The sequence below is a fragment of the Pygocentrus nattereri genome, chromosome 1 (genome assembly GCF_015220715.1).
Source record: "Pygocentrus nattereri isolate fPygNat1 chromosome 1, fPygNat1.pri, whole genome shotgun sequence".
NCBI lineage: Eukaryota > Metazoa > Chordata > Actinopteri > Characiformes > Serrasalmidae > Pygocentrus > Pygocentrus nattereri.
Window position 1 is genome coordinate 46,276,042 of NC_051211.1, and position 22,471 is coordinate 46,298,512.

Genomic DNA, 22,471 nt, shown 5'->3' on the forward strand with positions numbered 1-22,471 from the left:
TCCCTCCCTTATTGTCTCACTTGCTTGCTCACTTGCTTATTTACTCACTTATTGACTAATCTACTAATTCTCTGGCTGCATCTGAGTACTTACTTTTATTGTTGTCACTCATTCAGTTATTCACTCATTCAAACACACAGACACACAAACATATTGCCAAACAACATACACACACACACACACACACACACACACACACACACACACACACACACACACACACACATATTGATCTGAACTGAGGAACAAGCTGATTTGTAATAATTTGCTAATAAATTAAATAAAGTACATGATAATACAATTTTTGCTGAATGCTTACACACTGAAAGTGAATGCTTAGACAAAAGCATCAAAACCATAACTTTTGTAACCATGATTTGAACAAATGCACCAAAAGTACAGCTTTTCTGCTTTGTACTTTGGCTGCAGTTCTTATTGCACACTTATGCAAAACACTGTAATGATTGCCCATGGTTACATAGGCTCCACTGAGTTTCACTGAGTATTTCTTAGTGTCTTGTCACAGAAGTGAACCTTGAGACATGACTCAATGGTATTCTCTAGTAAAGACATGGGGCATTGAGAGAGTAACTGCATGGTACAAACAGTGGAGATGCTATTGCTGCTGCTGTTTGTTTGCGTGTTTCATGTAATAGTCCTTATATTGGAAAACCAAAGATTTTATGTTCAATAAGGACTTAATTTTACTACCTTGTTTATGCTGTTAGGGGATGAACTATGGAAAATAGAATGGAGGGTCGTTGACCAAATGCTCTCCTCTGATGTTGGATTTCTACAAGGAGTAGGATCATCTAATTGCTTTGCACTGACTTCAATTGATCATCTGAAGCTGTAACCTGAGAAACAACACCTTTTAGGACTCAAGCTGCTCACTTGGTGAGATCAGTCCCTTGTTTTCTTCAAGCAGAGACTTAAACACTGATTCAGACTCAAAGACAGTTCTTACTCAAAAGACTACACAAGCACAACACTGGATGATAACTGTTTGTATTGTAAATATCATGGGTGTAAATACATACTCTGTGCACGCAGTATAAGGCTGTGATTCCATTCTGTACAAAGCTACAAGCTGCTAGATTAGAGTTTCTCTGAATCCCAAACAGCTCCATACTCGCTTACTAAATAGTGTGTTGTATAAAATTAAGTTTAGAAATTCTAGCTTCTGCTGTCAAATAGAGCACTACTTGTCGGGTATGAACATGGATGAATCCAAAATGATAATTTTTAGCAATATTTTGCATTGTTGGGTTGCAGGAGTAGGTATGTAAATTCCTATGTAGCTAGTGCACTATATAGGGAGCAGGGAGCCGTTTAAGATTCAGCCCCAGAATGAGAAAACTGATGACATCAGACTGGCAGAAGACTCGGTGGTAATTTGGTGACCAAAAAGTACTTATGAACTTAAAGTATTTGCATTAAATGGTGTTATGTTATATATGTTCACTGTTATATAAAAAAGTTTTAAATCATGAAATGTCTGCAGTTTACAGTGAATAGCGACCAAACGTTCTTCTCCTTATTCAGCAGTCAGTCTTTGCTTTGCAATGATACCACACTCTTCCCCGTAATAAAATCTCAGTAACCCACAGCCTCTCATGGCTTATTGCTTTAATAATACCTGTGTCCACAAGGGGCAGTATTAAAGATCACAGGCCCGTCCCACACTACACAAGCCCAATTTATCAAGGGCAAGTGACACCACACAAAGTAACTCAAATACAGTGTAATACAGAATACAGTACAAAGTAACATTACAGTAACATGATGAATTTGTTCCTCTAATGAAGCAGTGTAAGGTATTGCACTTTAAATTCTTGTAATCACATTACAGTTACTCACTTACTGAGCTTTTCATTCATCACAGCTTTCAGTCACCCATCCAAATCATTGAATTCAGGTTCTTATCACATCCATGGCCACAGGCATATAAATCCAAGCACATAGGCCTGCAGACTGCTTCTACAAGCATTAGTGAAAGAACGGGTCACTCTCAGAAGCTCAGTGAATTCCAGCATCGTACTGTGATAGGATGTCACCTGTATAACAAGTCCAGTCGTGAAACTTCCTCACTACTAAATATTCCACAGTCAACTGTCAGTGGTATTATAACAACGTGTAAGTGATTGGGAACGACAGCCACTCAGCCACGAAGTGATAGGCCACATAAAATGACAGAATGGGGTCAGTGGATGCTGAGGCACATAGTGCACAGAGGTCACCAACTTTCTGCAGAGTCAATCACTACAGACCTCCAAACTTCATGTGGCCTTCAGATTAGCTCAAGAACAGCATAGGGAGCTTCATGGAATGAGTTTCCAAGGCCAAGCAGCTGCATCCAAGCCTTACATCGCCAAGCACAATGCAAAGCGCCAAATGCAGGGGTCTAAAGCGCCACAACTGGACTCTAGAGCAGTGGAGATGTTTTCTCTGGAGAGACGAATCACGCTTCTCCATCTGGCAATCCGATGGATGGGTTTGGCAGTTGCCAGGAGAATGGTAATTGTCTGATTGCATTGTGCCAAGTGTAAAGTTTAGTGGAGGGGGAATTATGGTGTGGTGTTGTTTTTCAGGAGTTGGGCTCGGCCCCTTAGTTCAAGTGAAAGGAACTCTTAATGCTTCAGCAGACCAAGAGATTTTAGATTTTCATGCTCCCAACTTTGTGGGAACAGTTTGGGGATGGCCCCTTCCTGTTCCAACATGACTGCACACCAGTGCACAAAGCAAGGTCTATAAAGACATTGGCTGAGTTGTGTTTGATACCTTCTAAAATCTACCATGTAAACACACCTATGAGTGCCGTACAACAACAACTCTCTATCACTGCACAGCGTCACGAAAAATCCTTGTGTCGTTAATGGATTAATCTTTGTATTTCTGCTCACATGAATCACAGAGTGTACAGATGAATTGGAAACCTACTTTTGTCCAAACTGAGGGTCTGGTAGCTGGAGTCTATCCCAGCAGTCATTGGGCGGAAGGCAGGATACACTCTGGACAGGTCGCCAGTCCATCGCAGGTCCAAATAGAATCAGCCGATTGTAATTTTAATCAGCATAATTGACTATATTTTTGTTCAAATGTCTTTTAAATGACATGTGATTGGCTGTTATTCTGATTAAATTATTCAATAGACTCCAGGGTTTCACTTGTATGTTAAAGTTGGTACAGATCTGTATATGTTTAGAGAGTCATGTGAAGTAGAGTATTGAGTAGTGAGATTCATTTTTCCCAGAAAGCGGAGAACGACAGTGAGCTGGTACCGACGCTGGTTTCGCATCATGCATAGGCTGTAAGGATTGGACATTGGTCATTTTATGGCTGGCCAAAAAAGTTTACATGAAGGTTCTCAGTGGGGCAGCTTGGCACTCCACAGTACCCTCATCAATTGCTACTGTGAGGATACTTTATAGTCACTCCAGTCTGGTGCCGAGATAAAGTGGGTTGGTGGATTTGCTGGTCCGTTCAGTGCTACATGACAATGTCTATGACTGAAATTGTTTAAAAGGTAGTGGAAAAAGTATTTTGTAATAAGAAGAGCGACAAACATTATTCAAACTGATTTATTTAAAGACCTTGTAGGTAAAAACAGTTTTATTATGATTACAATGGAAAGAAGAAAAAGGGAAAATAACAGAGTAAAATGGCAAAAAATAACACTCTAAAATAACCAGTTCTTTTGGCCTGAGATTTCTGTGCCATCTCACTGGGTATTCCTGTATGGACATTGGCCTTTACTGAAATGAAGGTGTAGTACAGGTGTCTTCTCCCTATTTAGCATCAGAAAGACCATCTTTATACCCTGTCTATCTTTATACTTTTGGTTTGATGATAAACACAGACAGAAAAGACAGAGTACAAAGTACAGAATTATCTTTCAGACCACAGTAATAGATTATATATATTACACATTGAAATCATAAGAAACTCAAGATACATTACATAATAGAATCTTTGTTCCTGTGTGGAAATCTCAAATGATCAGCATAATAATTTTGCAAAATAGCACAGGAGAGAAATTCCTATTTTTCTTACAGTCTAGCACAATATTAAGTGAGTAATTATTCTTTGGAATTTCTATATAAATTTAATATAAGGAGCTGCCTGGTTGTAAACATCAACACTGATAAGTGAAAGCTGTTGTGAACACAAACAATGGACTGATCAGTTCAGACACATTTATGAGAGTGAAGCAGTTCCTTTTTTTCTGTGGAATGCTGTTGAATGTTATTAAGAATGAATTCGTACAATGACACAATGAAAATGGTATCAAGAATATCAAAGATGTAGATAAGAGATGTGTCAGTATGTTTCTAGCTAATTATGAATAGTAGAATTGTCAATAAAATTGTTGACAATTTGATTAAGTGTATAAACTGTTTGAGATGTGCAAAAGCTATAATGAACAGTGTTTATGCCCCAAAAAATGTTTACTTGTGATCTAAAATAATGTCATTTGTTTTGCTTGTAGATGTTTGAATGTAGTTTCCTGAGGAATGACACTGGCTGTGTGCTCTATGATTCATCTCTGTCTGATGCTTCTCCTCCATGACATCATAATCTGTAAAATGAAAATATTGAACACTTCCAAATAGAAAATATACACATATTTTATAGTAAATGTATTCTACTGTTGTTCAAAAAGTACATCCCTGTTTAGCACTGCAGACTTCAACTCAAATCAAGTTGTTCAGTGCTGCCAGTGAAAACAGAATGAGGGTATCATTGTGATTACTCTCAGTGGATCTATAAAGCTCTATACATTCTGTATCTGTTCTCATATACATTTAGCTTTCTTTACGTTTCAAGAGGCTTGCTTGGTCATGAGTCAAATTAATTAATCTGTTATGTTTCACTTTGTTGCTGACTGGCTCTGATAAACTGGATTACTGATCCAATACAATTGGAATATATCAGTGCTTCCATTTGCTCTGCATCTTTTTTCTTACTTATAGATATTAGCCCATTCCTGTTCTCACTTGGCTACTGTTGCTAGTTTCTCTACAGTAACTGTGCAGTATGTGTCCAAATTGCAGTCCACTACTTGTTTTCTTGACCCCATTCCTATAAATTTCTTTAAGAAATGTCTGTCTGCACTCAGTCCTCATACTACATCTAATGTTATGGTTATGTCCCATCTGAACTGAAACTAGCTGTCATCACTCAAAAAAAAGGACATACTACAGACATACTACATACTTCAATATGAACCATTTAAACTAGGTTTTAGAGCTGAGAGCAGTACTGAAACTGCCTTTGTGAAGTGTATGAATGATCTCTTGGTGCAAGATGACATCCTCATTTTGTTAGACCTAAGCACTGCCTTTGACTGGAAATATATACAGTGAGATTCACTTGAAAGAGGTCCTGAATATTGTGCTGTAAATCTCATTAGGATGAAGCAATCTGAACCAAAAAATAATACACTACATACCTTCACATATGTGTAATCAATTGCATTATATGCGATGCTGGAAGTAATCTCCATTTTCTGCCAGACACATAAAGGGGTACGAGGGTAAGGTTAAACGTTGTGATGGCTGTCCATCCCAGCTCCATATACTGAGGAGCACATTGCATGCTGTTTCGTTCAGATTGCTTCGTCGTAGCGAGAGTTATTACAGAATATTCGGAGCCTCTTTCGAATGAATCTCCCTGTAGTACTGCACACACTTGGTTTGAATCATATATTTCTATTAATTCTCAGTTTGTGCTGTTGGGCAGTAATAAATCTCACACCAAACAAGTCTGTAAGGGTCTCCCACAAGGATCAATCCTTGGACCATTATTGTTCAGTATTTAAATTTTACCTCTGGAGAATATTAGAATATTATTAAGAAATATAGCATGGGCTATGTTCATAATTAGGCCAGGGCAAAATCTCTTCAGACACTTCAGTATGTGCAAAAAAAGTTCTTACTTATACTCCACCTTGTGTTCATACAAATCCTATACTAGTAAAGCTACAGTTTTCTTAGCCCATAATATATATATATATATATATATATATATATATATATATATATATATATAGAGAGAGAGAGAGAGAGAGAGAGAGAGAGAGGGAGAGAGAGAGAGAGAGAGAGCCTATAATTTATATGCACAAAATACAAAAATGCTCTGATTGACATGCTGTGACTTGGGTGCTCACACTGCACGTGAAACGCAGCCTCTACAGACAGACTTCTCTATGGACAATTCCCAATAAAGGTGTTTTATTAAAAACAATACACAGTGCACCCGAGTTCCGGGCCACATGATGCCCTGAAACTAAGACCAGGTGGTGCTATACACTGGTAGGATGACATGTCCTCTCTACAGTCTATTTTGTGAAGACGATTTGTAAAATCAATATATTTATGTTTATACCTGCCCATTCTTTTGAGTCAAACAGAGTAAAGTTGGCATATACAGACTTTAGTACTGCAAATATCAACTTTTTTGGCTCTGTTTTGTTAGTGTACATGAGCAAGGAAAGTGGGTGTGTTTGTGTGTGTTTAAAAACAGGCTACTATTGCAATATATATGCCTGGGGCAATCAGATGTAATACTTAACTGTGTAAGCAGATCACCGTTCATTGCCAGCATGTGTTGTATGTTCATTAACGCGGCACAGTACACTACACTTATGTCATATGGTATCTTTTGTTATTGGATGTTGGTATCAGTTAATTTTTTATTAGTACAAGTAAATCAGCAAGGTACTGAATAAATATCTGTTACCAGTATTGGTACTGATGTGTCCCTATTGCTAGAAAAGCTGGAGTTTCAGCAGACTTCCCACACTTATGTACATACACAACAAGATCAGCCACTCACCTTTTACCTCTCCTACATACAGAAGTGATGACATCATCATAGTTCTCTGGTGTGTCCAATGCTATGACATGGGAAAACAAATTATATTAATAACCAACAAGCCTGATGTTTTTACCAAGCTGAAGCTGCAGTTAAAAATGAATTGTCAATATTAAGAGAAAAAAACAAACCTGTCATAATGTTGGAGTTTGGTTCAGTGGTAACAGCATCATCATAGATATCTGTTATGTCTTCTGTCAAAATGAAGAGATAAATGTCATTAAATAAGCATCAGTATCATCAGTGACTGTGTTCATGTGATTACAGTACTGTTACATGAAGGGCCAGTTGCCCAAACACAGATTAGGCCTAAGTCTAGACTAAAGTGAGTTTTCAACAGTGATTCGTCATTCGTATTGTAATCTAATCTAAGACTAGGCTTAATCCATGTCTGGGAAAATAGCCCTGTCAAACCTGTTACAAAAGCTGGGTTCCGATCAGCAGTGATGACATCATCATAATTCTCTGCTACGTCCTCTACCCCAAAACATGGAGACATGTATCATGGATCAACAATCAAATTATACACAGTTGTTTAAATATTTTCAACAATGATCATTAAACAATATAATAAAATAAGCCTAATACAAACATAAGCCTTTATAGCTAACATTAGCACTTAGAACTATCAACTTTGAATAGGTTTAGAGTCTGATAATTAATTTTCATTTAAAACATGAACTGGATATTTAGAAATACTGTAATTTAATAAGTAATAAAACAATAAATAAATACATTTTGGACTGGATTCCACAGGTATGATAAACATATACTGTAAGCACCAATATAAAGTAAATACAGTCACATGCATTTGATTATTCTACTCTCAAAAAATGTAATCTCTACTTAATTTCCACTTCTTTCTAAACTAAAGCCAAAACAGAAAAAAACACCTGCTACACTATCAGAGATCTGCCCAGCAGTGATGACGTCATCATAGCTCTCTGCTGTGTCCTTTTTTGCTGATTCACCTAAATCAAATAAAAACAGACTGACTTTACAAACAAATTGCAATCGTTATATTATGATATTAAATTGATTGCAAAGATCACAATGATCAAAAGACATGTGACTTGATGATCTTTAACCAACCCATTAACTATAACTAATTAAGCTATAATTTAAATGAAGTTTAAAGCAGGAAAAACTCATCTTCCCTATCTGATCAGAAATGTGTGGGCATTTCAGACCACAGCAATGTAAACAGACCAATGGCTAAATGTTAAATGACAAATAATTTATGCAACATAAACAGTAGATAGAGACCTTTTAGTCTGAAATCAAATTTCAGATCTCAGTGGTCAGAGGTATGAAGAGTTACACAGCAGTATAGGTGCAATTATATATATATATATTTGTAAGCATACAAACGAAAGTTGGCTTAAGACCAATTTTATAATTAATTATTTTATTTCCAGCTGTGATAGGCTCCAGCACCCCCCGCGACCCTGAAGGAGAAGCGGCTTAGAAGAAATGTGTGTTTTATTTCTAAATGGTGACTGTAATATTGCTCAGTCGAATAGAGTTTAACACGTGTTCTGATCCTCTTACCTGAGAGAAGCTGCTCATCCACAGTCTCAAATCCTGAATGCTGTTCTTCAGAGAGGACACGTCCTGTTAGAGGAGAACAGAACAAATGTGAAACACATTCAGAATGCAGAACTACCCACAAACATGCTGTGAATCATTGTGAACTGAGTTGGTCGCAAGAATAATATCAGTGTAGACAGTAGAGGGAGCTCTCAGACACATTAGTCAATGCTCGCTGATTACACTGCATGTAGACCTAATCTAACTGCACATTTTGTCTATACACTTATTTCTTATTTAACTGATTCAACTATACTGAATAAATCATTAATTCAAAAGATCACATATAGCTTTGATCACTGGGCCAATGAGCACGTATTGCAATGTGTTCTGTGATTCTCAAATGTAAATATATATTAATGCTCAATAATAATGCTTCCTGTAGAACACTTTATATATCATTCACCTTTGTGAATCAAGTCATTTCTTTTAGTGATGGATCTGCAGTCAATCTCCTCATAGACTGCCTCAGTCAGAGTCTTACGCCTCCTCTTAGAGAGTCCTGTGAGGGAGACAAAGAGAATCATGGAGCTAGTTCAGTAGAAGAGACGACTGATGACAGATTGAAGGACTAATGAGAATGTACAGAAAGTGAATTGTAGATGATCTCTGACTCTCTTTACCTCTACTGAGCACTCTGTACTGGTAAAACAGCACAATCAGAAGCACTAAGGCCAGGAAGAGAACCACTCCCAGAACCAGGAGAGACACTGGATAGATAGATGGAACAACTGGTGGAACACTTTCTGGAGGAGTGGTTGTTGTTATGGGTATAGCAGTTGAAAGCACAGATATGCCTGTAAAAGCAGAAACAGATGTTTCAATTCATTTTTCAATTAAAGTTTAATATAATTGTATATAAATAACCAATGCTTCATTTAATAAAGACTTCCAGATGTTTAAAACTGTAATACAATATTTTTGATCGAAGTCAAAAACAAAAAAAATCCAGCAGACTCCTCTAACCTGCACAGGTGACTCCAGCATCCTGCCTGTGGGAGCAGTCAGTGTGTTCCTTCAGGGAATGAGGACAGTCCCACAGGTGAATCTCATTCCCTCTACACTTCACTCTGTTCAGCCAGATAGACCCTACACCAGCACCAAAGACAGCACTCCCATCAGCACTCAGCGCCGGCCCACAGCCCAGCTGCCTGCAGACAACCTGAGCATCCCTGATGTCCCAGAGATCATCACAGACAGAGCCCCACTCAGTGTTATGATACACCTCCAGTCTCCCAGAGCAACTTCCCTTTCCTCCCCTCAGCCTGAGAGGGACGTGATCTACATCACACACATCACACAAGAGAAGATGAAATGATAAACCAGCGTAAACACAAAGACTAACAATACTAAAGCTATAGAGTGTCAATTTTCACTCTCTGTATAACATACTGATCCAAAGGCCATTAATATTTGTGTGAAGGAGTAACATGTTTAACATGTGTGACACTTTATTATATTACTTATTAAAATATTTTGAAATATTTTTGTTTGCAAGTGTACTTACTTGAGCACTTCCTGTGATGAGGGGATGAGAAGCATTTCTGATGGCTTCGTAACAGATGATCATTTTCAACTTCTACGAATATGGTAAGGTCTTTCATTAGGCACTAAATATTAAAAGCTGTTTGCTTATGTATTTCAGTTCTGTTCAACTGGTGCTTTAATATATCTGATGAAGCCAGATTTATTCCTGATGTGATTTATTTTCAGCACACACAGGGAAAATTCATAAGAACATAAAAAGTTACCTACTTGAGCAGGTAATGTGAGCCACCTCATTGTTTTTATTACAGTAGTTCTGTTTCCAGGGGGAAGATGGACACTGCCACAGAGTGGAGTCATGTTTCCTACATTTCAGATCATCCAGCCAGTTAGGAGCTGATTCCACTCTTGCTTTGGCCCAGAACTCACTGCCAGATCTTCCACAGTTCAGCTCTTGACAGATCAAACTGGCTGTTTCTTCATCCATCCCATTTACACACACATTACCCCAGGTTCCATTGTAGAACACTTCCAGATTCCCCTCATAGCCCTCAGTGAGTCTGATCTCTTTAAACTCTGTTGGGACAAGGACTTATACTAAACTTTGCCTTTAAATGAACATGTGTTTAGGAAGTTTTAGGAATTAATGTTTATTCAATTGAAATGAAATATCTAGTATTCCCTCAAAAGAATAATTATACTTCTTTGCGTGTACAAACAATAATGTCCTTAAAGGAATAGTCTGCTGCAAAATGAGGTTAATGGAGCCAGGCATAGATCATTTGTGGTACCACCTAGGGTCTGTCTGTGCACATGACAATTTGTGCAAACACCTAAATGTAACAAGTGGTGGAAGGCTAGGTATCCCAAAATCTTTACTCTTAACATAGACTTACATTAACCTTGTAGCTCCACAGTAAAACTGAAGAACAATCACACCAAAAATTTCTTTCCTGAATGACTACATTTGGGTGAAAGGAAAATATTGTAAACAAATAACTTAGTGAATCAGTATTGTAATATCACTTTACCTGAACACACAACCCCTACGTCTTCTTTGTGTCCACATTCGTCCTCTTCACATAGTTGAAACTTGCAGCTCCACAAGGATGCCTCGCTCCCCTTGCACTCCACCTCATTCAGCCATATGGGTCCAGTTCCAGGTCCAAAACGTGCAGGTACCGGAGCACTGAGATCCACTCCACACTGCAGCTGTCTGCACACCACCTGCGCATCCTCAATATCCCACAAGTCATCACACACTGTCCCCCATGAGCCACTGTGGAAAACCTCCAGCCTTCCTGCACAGTCTCCCCCAGAACCAACCAGCCTGATGGAGCTGTGAGCTGAATTAAACTTACCTACACACACACACACACACACACACACACACACACACACACACACACACACACACACACACACACACACACACACACACACACACAGACATAAATACAGATGCAAGAGAACTGAAATTCTTCCCAGAGTGTAACCGTACAATAGTACACACCTTAAGTAATGGGCAATAATACTGCAACACATCAGATTAGATAAGAGTGAGTCTGACTCTTGTAATTTTTACCAGAGCAGGTGATTGAGAGCTGTTCTCTGGAGCTGCAGCTGACTGCTTGTGCACTGCTGCAGGTCCCCAGATGAGCTTCACTCCCAGAACAATTGAAACCCATCACACACATGTGACTGTGTTCAGGACTGGATGTAGAGGAGCTGGAGAAGCTGAACATAGAGCCACAGCCCAGCTGTCTGCAGAACACAGAGGCCTCAGACTCACTCCAGGAGTCCAGCAGAACTCTCCTCCAGTCCTGCCCAAAGTACACCTCCACCTCCCCCTCACACTCCATCCCTCCAGACAACCGCACTCGTCCCTCATGTAACGCCAGAGAGGAATCTGAAGAGGAAATAATCACTTAACTTTCTGACCTTTTCATAACATTTCATATTTTATTCAAGGTTCCTCAGATTTTAACAAGCATTTTTGACATGGTGTACAATATGAGATGGACAACATGATTGTGAGATCTCACCACTGCAGATGACTCCAGCATCCTGTTTATGAGAGCATGCAGTTCGACTCCATGATGAAATGGGACATTTTGACAGATGTGTTTCGTTCCCCTGACAATCAAACACATCAGCCCAGATCTGGCCACTCCCCTCCCCAAACCAGTCTGACCCCAACACAGCCACAGCACTCCCACAGTTCAGCTGACCACAGAGGACACTGGCAGCTCTCATATCCCAGCTTACATCACACACTGTGCCCCGCTCACTGAGGTACTGGAGCTCCACTCGACCAGAACAGGAGTCAGAGCTGTTCACCAGTTGAGCCTGAGTGTGACCTGAATCAAAATAATGATAATGGATAAGGTAATGGATAATGCCATCTATTTTGAGCTGTGGAAAAATACTGATATTTCAAAAATAAATCTTGTTGAAGTGAATCTTAGTTCAAAATGTATTGCTTACCAGTACACACCAATCCCACGTCACTGTCATGGGTGCAGTTGTGTGAAGGTGATGTTGGACAGAAATAAATCTGAGATTCGTTGCCTCTACACTGAAGCTCTTCTGACCACACCTGACCCTCCCCCCTGCCAAAAGCAGCTGCTCCCAGCACCTCCACAGGAAGCCCACAACCCAGCTCTCGACACACAACCTCTGCATCCTGCTGGTCAAAGTCAGCATCACACACTGTAGACCAGGTTTCTCCATGAAGCACCTCCACTCTTCCAGAACAGCGAGAACCATTAACCAGCCTTACTCCTCCTACAATACAAGAGAATAGTGATTATGCAGTACTTTTGGACAAGATTATGTTTAATTAAGATTTTTTTTTATTATTGTTTATAAACACAATAAAGTGTAAGCCAAGTTGCATTTGCATGTTTTAAGAAATATATCAGTTACTGACATTTCTGACATGCTAATGATGGTCATTTAAAAATATTTTTTACTGAAATTTAGTAAAACCTACCTAAACAAATGACTCCAGCATCTTGACCATGATTACAGTAATGTTCACCCCATCCTGCTGATCTACAATTCTTCAGTGTAGACTCTGATCCACTACAGCCAACTTTACTCATCCAGATTGGTCCTGATCCTGGTCCAAAGTGAGCATCACTGACAGCCTCTCCACAGCGCAGCTCTCCACACACCACTGCAGCATCTCTCAAATCCCAGTAATCACCACACACTGTTCCCCACTGATCATCATGAAACACCTCCACTCTTCCAGCACAGCGACTGTCACCATCTACCAACCTCACACCATCTGTATAACATTTATTCAGAGATATCAGATAGTATGAAGTATATTGTGTTGTCAGAACAAAACCTCATATCTCCAAAATCGTAACTTTACAGGAGAAGGAAAAAACTTACATTACTTTCAATGTAAATGAATGGAACCTGACTTTTTTCAAAGTATTTTTTGGCTATTACCCTTAATGAAATTTACACACAATATAAAGACCAACATGTATTTTCAAATTATGTCAGAAACTAAAAATCGACAAAAACTGAGATACAATGTTTTGTTTCGAGAACAGCAATATACTAAACATCATATGTGGCACAACCATAAGCACATTTAACACTAAATATAGTTGCAACATGCAGGGTCCAAGCACAAATTAGCTCAATGAAGTCTAATGCGCTGGACTGGGACCATTTCACAGACAGAAGATAAATGATAGAGAGTCAGATTTTATCAAAAGTGGATCAAATTTCAAAGTGACAGCACATTCAGCAGAGGGATCAGATGCTAATCCTGATTGTGGTGTTTTTCTAGATTTTCAGGTAAAAGAGTTTGTTTTAGAGTTTTACAAAAAAAACAGTGTTATCAGGAAATCAGCTAAAGAAGTAAATGATAGCTGATTGCTTTTCCTCTTTCTGAGCATACATAATTTGGAAAAAATTACTTCAAACTTATGTTATTTAATATATATTAAATACTATTATTATAACATACTATTATTATATTAACTAATTTTAGCTCATTTCTAATTTTTTTGATAAAAACACTGCTTATATTAATTTGTGTATTCATTGGCCATTGTATGTGGTTCAACTACAGTAGACCAAACATGTCTGATTTGTGTATTTGCTTTTGTGCATTCATAATTTTCTACTTATAAAAAATGTTTATAATTGTGATGCTCAATAAACAATCTGACTACATTCTAAATATTTGCACATATGCACATGTAACTTTAATTTTCTTTCAACTTTGCACATAACTGTACTTTTTACTGTTATTGTACTATTGTCTTCAGAGTTATTCTTATATTTTCTCTTTTTTTCTGTTTTGAAGATTATATTAAATGATTAAATTATTATATTTGGTGAATGGAGGAACAGCAAAGTAAGAATTTCATTGTACAGTGTAACTGTCTGTTTCTGCTGTGCATACGACAATAAAACTCTTGAATCTTGAATCTGAATGTTATTGCTATTTGTTATGTTTAAGGGATTCTGCACTGGTGAAAAATGGATGTATGCAAAACAAAGCATTATGATCCTAATATACCCGCTTAAGCTCATGATGGAAGCAGTTTAAAAGGGGCCATGTTTAACACAATATAGGATAAAAGCAGGTTTGTATTTGTTTACTGTGAAAAGTCTTCTAGTAATTATACTAATTATTGCATACAGAATCAGAAAACATTCATTAAATTGCAAAACAGTATGTCACACAATTGGGTTGCACCTATGAATGCACATATTTTATAACGACGCACTGAACAGGTTGACACCTATATTTCAGGGACACACATAACTAGTTTTATTCCACAGACCACTTAAATATAATTTTTAGACATATTGTCATGTCTGATTTAAAGTTACATGTCTGAAAAATTACACTCTAAACCTGCTTTAACAGTGCTTCAAGGAAGATGTCAGATTTAGCCTGTATTTCAGTGGCCACTTCACTTCTCTTAAGAATTCTTTGTCTGCCATAGTTTAAAATTCATGCAAAAATATTGTGAGAAATATATTTATGAACGTGGAAAACATGGTACTTTTTGACTTAAGGCAGATGGTCTGTGGAATGACCAGTTGCATATGTCCTTGAAGATAATGACCTGTCACAAAGATGAAGCCTTTTTTCCTTCATTCATTTACTGTTTTTATTTATTTAACCAGAATGAACATGGAGTTTTCACTGTAACATTGCCTTTGATACCTATTGATTATTAAGAAGAAATATTACAAATATGTTGCATGTTCTGCAATAAGTGAGTGTTGAATCCTGCAGGGTCACATCTGGGCTGGGGACCAAGGCCATTTATGAGTCAGATCTGGACCACACCTATTATATATACTCCCGTTACAGTGTATGTGCCAAATCTGGACCACAGATGTTAAGCTTACACAGTTTACAGTATATGGGCCAAAGCTGGACCAGATCCCTTAGTTCTACTCACTTTACAGTATGTGGGCGAGGCTGATGATTAAAGATAGCATCGTTGATAAAAGGTATATACATAGCATATTGGAAAGTATACATAAGACAGCAAAGTCCCTGAGACTTTGTCTGTTTCTTGGAAAATACCTTTTTATGCAGCCTTTTCTAAGAACCCTTTGAACCTTAAGCTACAAGGAGGCCAGTGTGTAAAGACGTTTTTGATAAGAACCAAGTGAGGTTCTGGGTACCAGAGATGCAGCTTGCCCTTTTTAATTATTTAGATATGAAATAGGCAACTATAAAATGTAACTGGGTCCAAAATATTTTTAAATCTTTATAGCTGAGATTACCTCATCTCTGAAAAGTGCATATAAACATGGAACTTTGTTCACTGTATTGGCATTTTGGTCCAGAACCACTGCCCAGGCTGAATGCTAGAGTCTGTAATAATTATTGAAGCCTTTTTCTCCAACTGAACCCAGTGTCTGAAGTCTTCTTTAAAACTTGAGATAGAATACTTGCTAGACATGAGTGATATGTAAGTTTTATAGATAAAGTAATCTAATAAATAGTCTGGTGTGGGTGATTGGTGTCACTTTAGGACATGACACTGGGTTGAAACACTTTTGTAAAAAATAGCAATAATAATAAACTAAAAATGACATTGAATTTTGTAAATTACCTATATTTTGTTAAGTTATTTTTACTTAATCAAATCAACCCAACTGTAGTTTGACAGATATAACTTAAAATGCACAAAAAACATGATTTACAAAAATTAATTAAATTAACTCTTCATTTATGCTTCATTTCTCCTCCCTAAAGAAAGAAAAAGAGTGCCAGGCTTAAAAGTTGATTTGGATTGGTTTAGCATCAGTCAATAAAGCAGCCACACACATAATTACGCCTGTATGTCTCACCTTGCAGGAGTTATGAGCCAAAACAAAACACTTTTCCATACTTTTCATCCATGCCTGTGATAATTATGAGACCTGGACTGCCCCTAATAAAACCACACAGCACATGCCCCGTTTGTTGCAGATGCATCACTCCGGTGATACAACCCTATGTATGAATGGCTTGTGTATATAAGGTGCAGTGATCACGCTTCTACTATGTTCATACCACGCAGATGTGGCATGTGTGAAACAAGCCTTATGGTTTGGTCTTTCATTTTATATTAGAAAAATAAGTTGTGAATCTGAGCAAAAACAACAGTGATCCAGTACTTTAGGTGCTTGGACCCTTAATCAGTGAAGATGTCTCTCTTACCAGCGCACACCAGTCCAACATCCCTGTCATGGGTGCAGTTGTGTTTGAGCGAAGATGATGTTGGACAGAAGTGAATCTGAGATTCGTTGCCTCTACACTGAAGCTCCTCTGACCACACCTGACCCTCCCCTCTACCAAAAGCAGCTGCTCCCAGCACCTCCACAGGAAGCCCACAGCCCAGCTCTCGACACACAACCTCTGCATCCTGCTGGTCAAAGTCAGCATCACACACTGTGGACCAGATCTCTCCATGAAGCACCTCCACTCTCCCAGAGCAGCGAGAACCACCAACCAGCCTGACTTCTAAGTATCAGCATGTGAAAAAGAGATTACAACGTTTGTTTACAATTAACAGCAAATTGTTTGTAAACACGTTTTTGTAAAATACTAAATTAAAATAATCACTAACACTTAAGTTAAAATATAACTGTTTATAATCATATCTGTTTTGAAATGAATTAAACAGAAAGAGAATGTAATTTTAAAAAAAGTATAAAATCATGTGAAGACAAACCTGTTTTTATCCACGTAGAGTGAAATTTCTTACATAATTTAGATTCAGTTGATTATGCATTAAAGCATTATTTCTAAAAGCACTGCAAAGATTACCTGAACAAATGACTCCAGCATCTTCATTATGATTACAGTCATGTTCACCCCAATCTGATGATCTACAGCTCTTCAGTGTGGACTCTGATCCATTACAGTCCACATCATCCATCCAGATTGGTCCTGATCCTGGTCCAAAGTAAGCATCACTCAGTACATCTACAGCCTCTCCACAGCCCAGCTCTCTACACACCACTGCAGCATGTCTCACATCCCAGTTATAACTACACACTGTTCCCCACTGATCATCATGAAGAACCTCCACTCTCCCAGCACAGCGACTGCCACCATCCACCAACCTCACAGTGACTGCACAACAGAGAGAGAGAGAGAGAGAGAGAGAGAGAGAAAACATAGCTATGTTCCATGGCCAAAATACATGGACATCCATATCACACCCATATGTGCTTGTTGAACAGTTTGCCCCAACATTATATATAATTCTATTAATTATTAATGAATACTCCATATTGCAATAACACATCTGTGTTTTGTCAGTTCTGATGAATTTGGTGACATTTTATTTTCAGTGGTCCATTTTGAGGGTTAGGGTTAGGTTTTGAGTTTAGGTTTAGGTTAGGGTTAGGATTTGGGTAAGGTTGGGTAAGATTAATAGTAATTAATAATTAATAATAATAATAATAGTTAATAATAACATAACAATACATCTACTTAATGTAAGGAATGTATCTACAGCACATCTTCAATAATTTTTTTTAACATATTCAGTCACTTCACTACTGCTACTTCCCTGATAACCTGTTAAGAGTTTATTCATCTACAACAGACCACTTCAAACAAAGTGATACTGTAAATTCTGATGATGTCATCCTCCAAACCTAAATATAGAAATTTTATGAGCAAAATTCAGCCAGTTTTACTGTTCTCCATTTATCTGTATGAAATGACAGCCAGTGTTAATGTTAGATCACAGCATTAAAATCCGAGGGGTTAATGTTGGCAAAAGTTAGATCAGAATTCTATGTTTAATAACCAAGAAAAAATGAGCTTTCTCCCTAATCAATTTGTTGCTTTATAAACTGGCAAAATGGAAAACCAGGGTAACGAGTAGACCTTCAAGAAAACACTGCAAATAATTTTGTTTTACAGATTGAGTTCTACAGATTGGCCCAGTAAAAGACCATGAACTGCCATAGTGAAAGTGGGATTCTAAATTAGATTGCTTTGCAGACCACAGGATCCCCACCCCTACCAACGTAGAAACTCAAACCTACATGATTCATGTAAGTGACATATTTATCATTCAAAATGGTGACTTTCGATGAAAGGTGACAAGCTGCAAAAATAATTCTGCTAGTACTCGCTGAATATATCCGCTGTATATATTTATTGTTCTTCTTTCTGTAACAGTAACAGAAGGCCGTCAAGTTTTGTAGCCAAAGTACATAACAGAATTACATGTATCAAGTTACTAATTCATGCCTGAATAAAATCAGACAAAGCTGGCTCAAATATACCAGGCTGAGTTGTGTAAAGTTACCATTGTGAGGCACAAATTAAGTGCGAGTTTCTGTAACTCAGGTAGTTCCCCAAGGCTCTGTTCTTGGTCTCCTGTAATTTATTATTTATATGCTGCCTCTTGGAAACATTATTTGCTCTCATGACTTCAATTTCTGCTGCTGTGCAGACGATACAGAGATCTACCTTAGCTTTAAACCCACAGAATCATACCATCCATGATGTTGTCCTGTATTCAGGAGTTAATATGCTGATTGAACTCTAACTTTCTCAAGTTAAACTCTAAAACTGAATTTTTGATTGTTGGTACCTGGTCAGTCATCTCTGCCGAGTCAGTCTGCATTCTTGTTGTTGATGATACTCCAGTCAACCCAGCCTCGGTTGCACTAAACATATTAAATCTTTGGCTGAGTCTGCATTTTTCCATCTTTACAATATTGCTAGACTTATCAAAAATTGATATTGATGATTTTAGGGTTAAGTTTGTATAAAGTAAATTAAACAAATTTGTTTTTAAACACTTTAGATAAGTTAGCATGGACCATCAATTAATATTATGTTATAAAAACATTATCATCAGTGGTTCTCCAAGACTAATGCATTTGATGGATGATACTAGTCAGTGTTGCTAACTTGCATAAATGGGGGGAAAAAATACCATTCCGCTGCAGACTGAGAGGAACAAGGTTGATTCTCAGGTAGGTCAGTATCCACTGGCCCTGAACTGGATTCAGCTCTGTGACAAACATTTATGGCTGTACAGTGCAATAAAGCTCCTAGACGGAGCAAATTCAGTGTGTTTGTATCATCTGAGGCGCTGCTAGAGGCTTCTTTTGAATCTGGTGTTGCATCTGATTCATTACCCCCTCAAATTTAGGCAAACGTCAGTGTGATATACCATCATTACTATAGTATGGAGACAAAGCAGGAAAACGCATCCTAAAACTTTTTCCAGGCTATTTTAAATATGATTCACCTGTCCTGTCATGTGACACACAAGTGAGATCACCACAGCTGGAGGCGGCGTATTGGAAATAGCCAGAAAACCTTGTCTTGTCTGTTTACATAAAAGTCGCTGATGACACATGATGACGTATCCAGTTCTTGAAGGGTTGTCCCATTTCATAAGGGGAAGGTTTCAAACAGTACCCTTTCTAACTAAGTTTCAAGGGGGAAGGTTACACTCGAAAACAAAGGGTAGGGGTAAAAAGAAGAAATGGGATTGGGCCTTACACCCTACATGACCCTCAGCTTCCTATTGGCCAGTGCTCTGCTTGAATTGTCAAAACTAATGTATCAGTAACACAAAGCTTGAATCAGCTTCCTATTCAATTTTCCCGTTCCATCTTAAATTGTGCAGCAGGTACGTGGCGAATACGAAGGCGAATTCAGCTTTGTGTTTGAATTTTTCCGTTTCCTTAAATGGTGCAGCATTTAAGGCAAAACATTAAGCTTTTAATGAACTTAACAACAAATCATTAAACAAACAGATAAAGTACTTTAATACGGTAGAGCTTTAACTTTTGATTTCTTTAAACGTTAAAGTTTGTGTGGAAATTTGTAGACAACTATTTACAGAATGAGAACCAATCTTGTTCCACTCAGTATTAATGGTTTCAAGAGCTGAAAAACATTCCCACACCAAATATTCTCTAGAGGGTTTAAATCTATACTCTGACCAGGCAAAACCATCAGTAAAAAACATTATATTTTGGGTTTGGCCCATTGTTTCTGCCCAGGAGTGTACTTAGAGATTTTTTTAATTATTCAAACTTAGCTGGTTGATTGGTTTCTGTGATGAGACAAACTCAGGACACATTTATTTCTGCTTTAATTACACTTTACGTGAACGTCTGGGAAAAATTAAAATGTTGCATGTAGCCCCCTTCATGGCCTTCTGAACTTCACACATAGTGTACATGAGAGTAATTCCTAATATGACAGTTAAGACACAGAAAGAATTCTTGAAGTTCAAGAAGTGTCCTTGATCTTAAGATTTGTAACTAAAAATTCAAAGTTCAAAGCACAGACCAATATACTAAAACATGGCTTTAACAGACACAGAGAAACACAGAGAGGGTGAGAAAGTTAGCAAGAGTGAACTTACCAGCTGTGGTGAGTGAGATTGTGGAGGACAGTAGAATGAGAGCCACACAGCTGTCCATCTCCCTCTGACCTGCACACAGTCCGTTCAACTCAGCAACAGAACAAGCTTCACCTCCACTCCCCCAGAGAGACTAAAGAAACTGAGAGAGAGAGAGAGAGGGGGGGGGAGAGAGAGAGAGAGAGAGAGAGAGAGAGACTCCCCACAGCTACCAATCACACTCACTATGACCTTATTAGAAAGAGGAGAGGAAATCATCAAACATTTTCAGAGACAAATCAGAGGAGGTGTTTTTTTCTTTCTCCATATTTATCAAAAGAGCGGCAGCGCTGATGAACAGAACTCCACCTCCGTCTCTAGAGGAGTGCGTGTGAGGAGAGACGCTTGCAGCAGTGTGGTGAGAAACACACCAACATACAGGAGACTGACTTCAGAGAGAGGAAACACTCCAGCGTAATACAGGATTAATGCACCTGCAGAGAGCTGATCCACATACTGATAACCAGCTCACACACACACACACACACACATGTTGTCGTACATGACTAGTGAAGACTTCCATTAATTACTATTTAATTTTAATTTACTGAAGGCAAGCAATATGAAATCTAATACTAACCCTGATCTCAGTATTCAGAAGGCAATTTTTCTGCTAAAACATAACATGTTTCTTTAAAAAAACATAAACATGTTCTATTATTGTGAGGAAGTGTAGTCCCCACAAGGATAGCAAGTGCAACCACACACAGACACACACACAAACACACACACACACACACACACACTGCTCTGAACACTACTTGGTCAGTTATAACTGTTTAAATAAATAAATTTAAATATGTTATCACACTGAACTGAGGAACAGGCTGCTTTTTAATTATGTTGTAATAAGATAAAGAAAGAATGTGACAATAATTGAGGAGGATCACAGAATATTACTTTATATACTTTATATTAGTATTATACTTTTCATCATAATTCAGCTTTTATCTCAGTAATTTAGTTTATATCATTCTTACACATTCTTACAGATCCAATCGGTGTAATACATCTTATTCTCCATAAGGTGGCAGCAGAGGATTAATAATCGATTATTATTGTAAAGCCTGAACTTAAAGCTGTGAAGTGCAGTTTCACTTTTACTGAGCTGAGGTCACTGCTGGTGGCCTAACATGACCTTAGTGCTCGCTCAGACATAAAATAATAATAACAAATAAAGTATTCATAATAAAAAGGCACACTAAACATTTTTAAAACATTCATATTACTTTCATCAATATCATCCATCATCATCACATCAATACAATTAAAAATCAGTGTGTAATCAGGAAACCAAAAGAAACCGACATGACTTCTTTAGGTTGTAATTAAAAGTGTGCTGTTGTCTAAATTTCCACCCTATAATAACTAAGATGAACAATAATTTAATGACGAATTAATGCCATGAATAAATAAACTAGAATCAATCACTCATTAATAATATCTTAGGGGCAGCTATGGGTTGGGGCAGTCATGGGTTGGAGGTTAGGGAACCAGTGTCCCCAGAGACAACAGCACATGACTGAGGTGTCTTTCAGCAAGACACCTAACCCACAACTGCTCCCCAGGCACTGCGGATTGGGCTG

General features: G+C 38.0%; 1 protein-coding gene across 1 annotated transcript; it reads right to left on the bottom strand.

Moving 5' to 3' along the window:
• Positions 1-4,544: 4,544 nt before the first annotated feature.
• On the bottom strand, positions 4,545-20,955 carry LOC108412917 (scavenger receptor cysteine-rich type 1 protein M130-like). The gene is made up of 17 exons (XM_037540230.1): positions 20,850-20,955; positions 17,252-17,572; positions 16,655-16,954; positions 11,997-12,311; positions 11,537-11,860; positions 10,983-11,312; positions 10,222-10,527; positions 9,974-10,045; positions 9,433-9,747; positions 9,090-9,263; positions 8,873-8,968; positions 8,428-8,490; positions 7,770-7,847; positions 7,291-7,353; positions 7,008-7,070; positions 6,838-6,898; positions 4,545-4,579 (listed from the first exon to the last, which is right to left on the bottom strand). Exons 1-17 carry the CDS (start codon positions 20,905-20,907, stop codon positions 4,573-4,575), a joined length of 2,946 nt encoding a protein of 981 aa, XP_037396127.1. The 5' UTR covers positions 20,908-20,955; the 3' UTR covers positions 4,545-4,572.
• Between the last annotated feature and the right edge of the window lie 1,516 nt (positions 20,956-22,471).

What these genes read in the sequence shown, in the direction of transcription:
- LOC108412917 (XM_037540230.1), bottom strand. Translation starts at nt 20,907, where the DNA reads ATGGACAGCTGTGTGGCTCTCATTCTACTGTCCTCCACAATCTCACTC. An exon ending in AAATGACTTGATTCACAAAG is followed by an intron (nt 8,491 to 8,872) that starts GTGAATGATATA and finishes CTCCTCTAACAG; the next exon opens with GACGTGTCCTCTCTGAAGAA. An exon ending in GGATGAGCAGCTTCTCTCAG is followed by an intron (nt 7,848 to 8,427) that starts GTAAGAGGATCA and finishes TATTTGATTTAG; the next exon opens with GTGAATCAGCAAAAAAGGAC.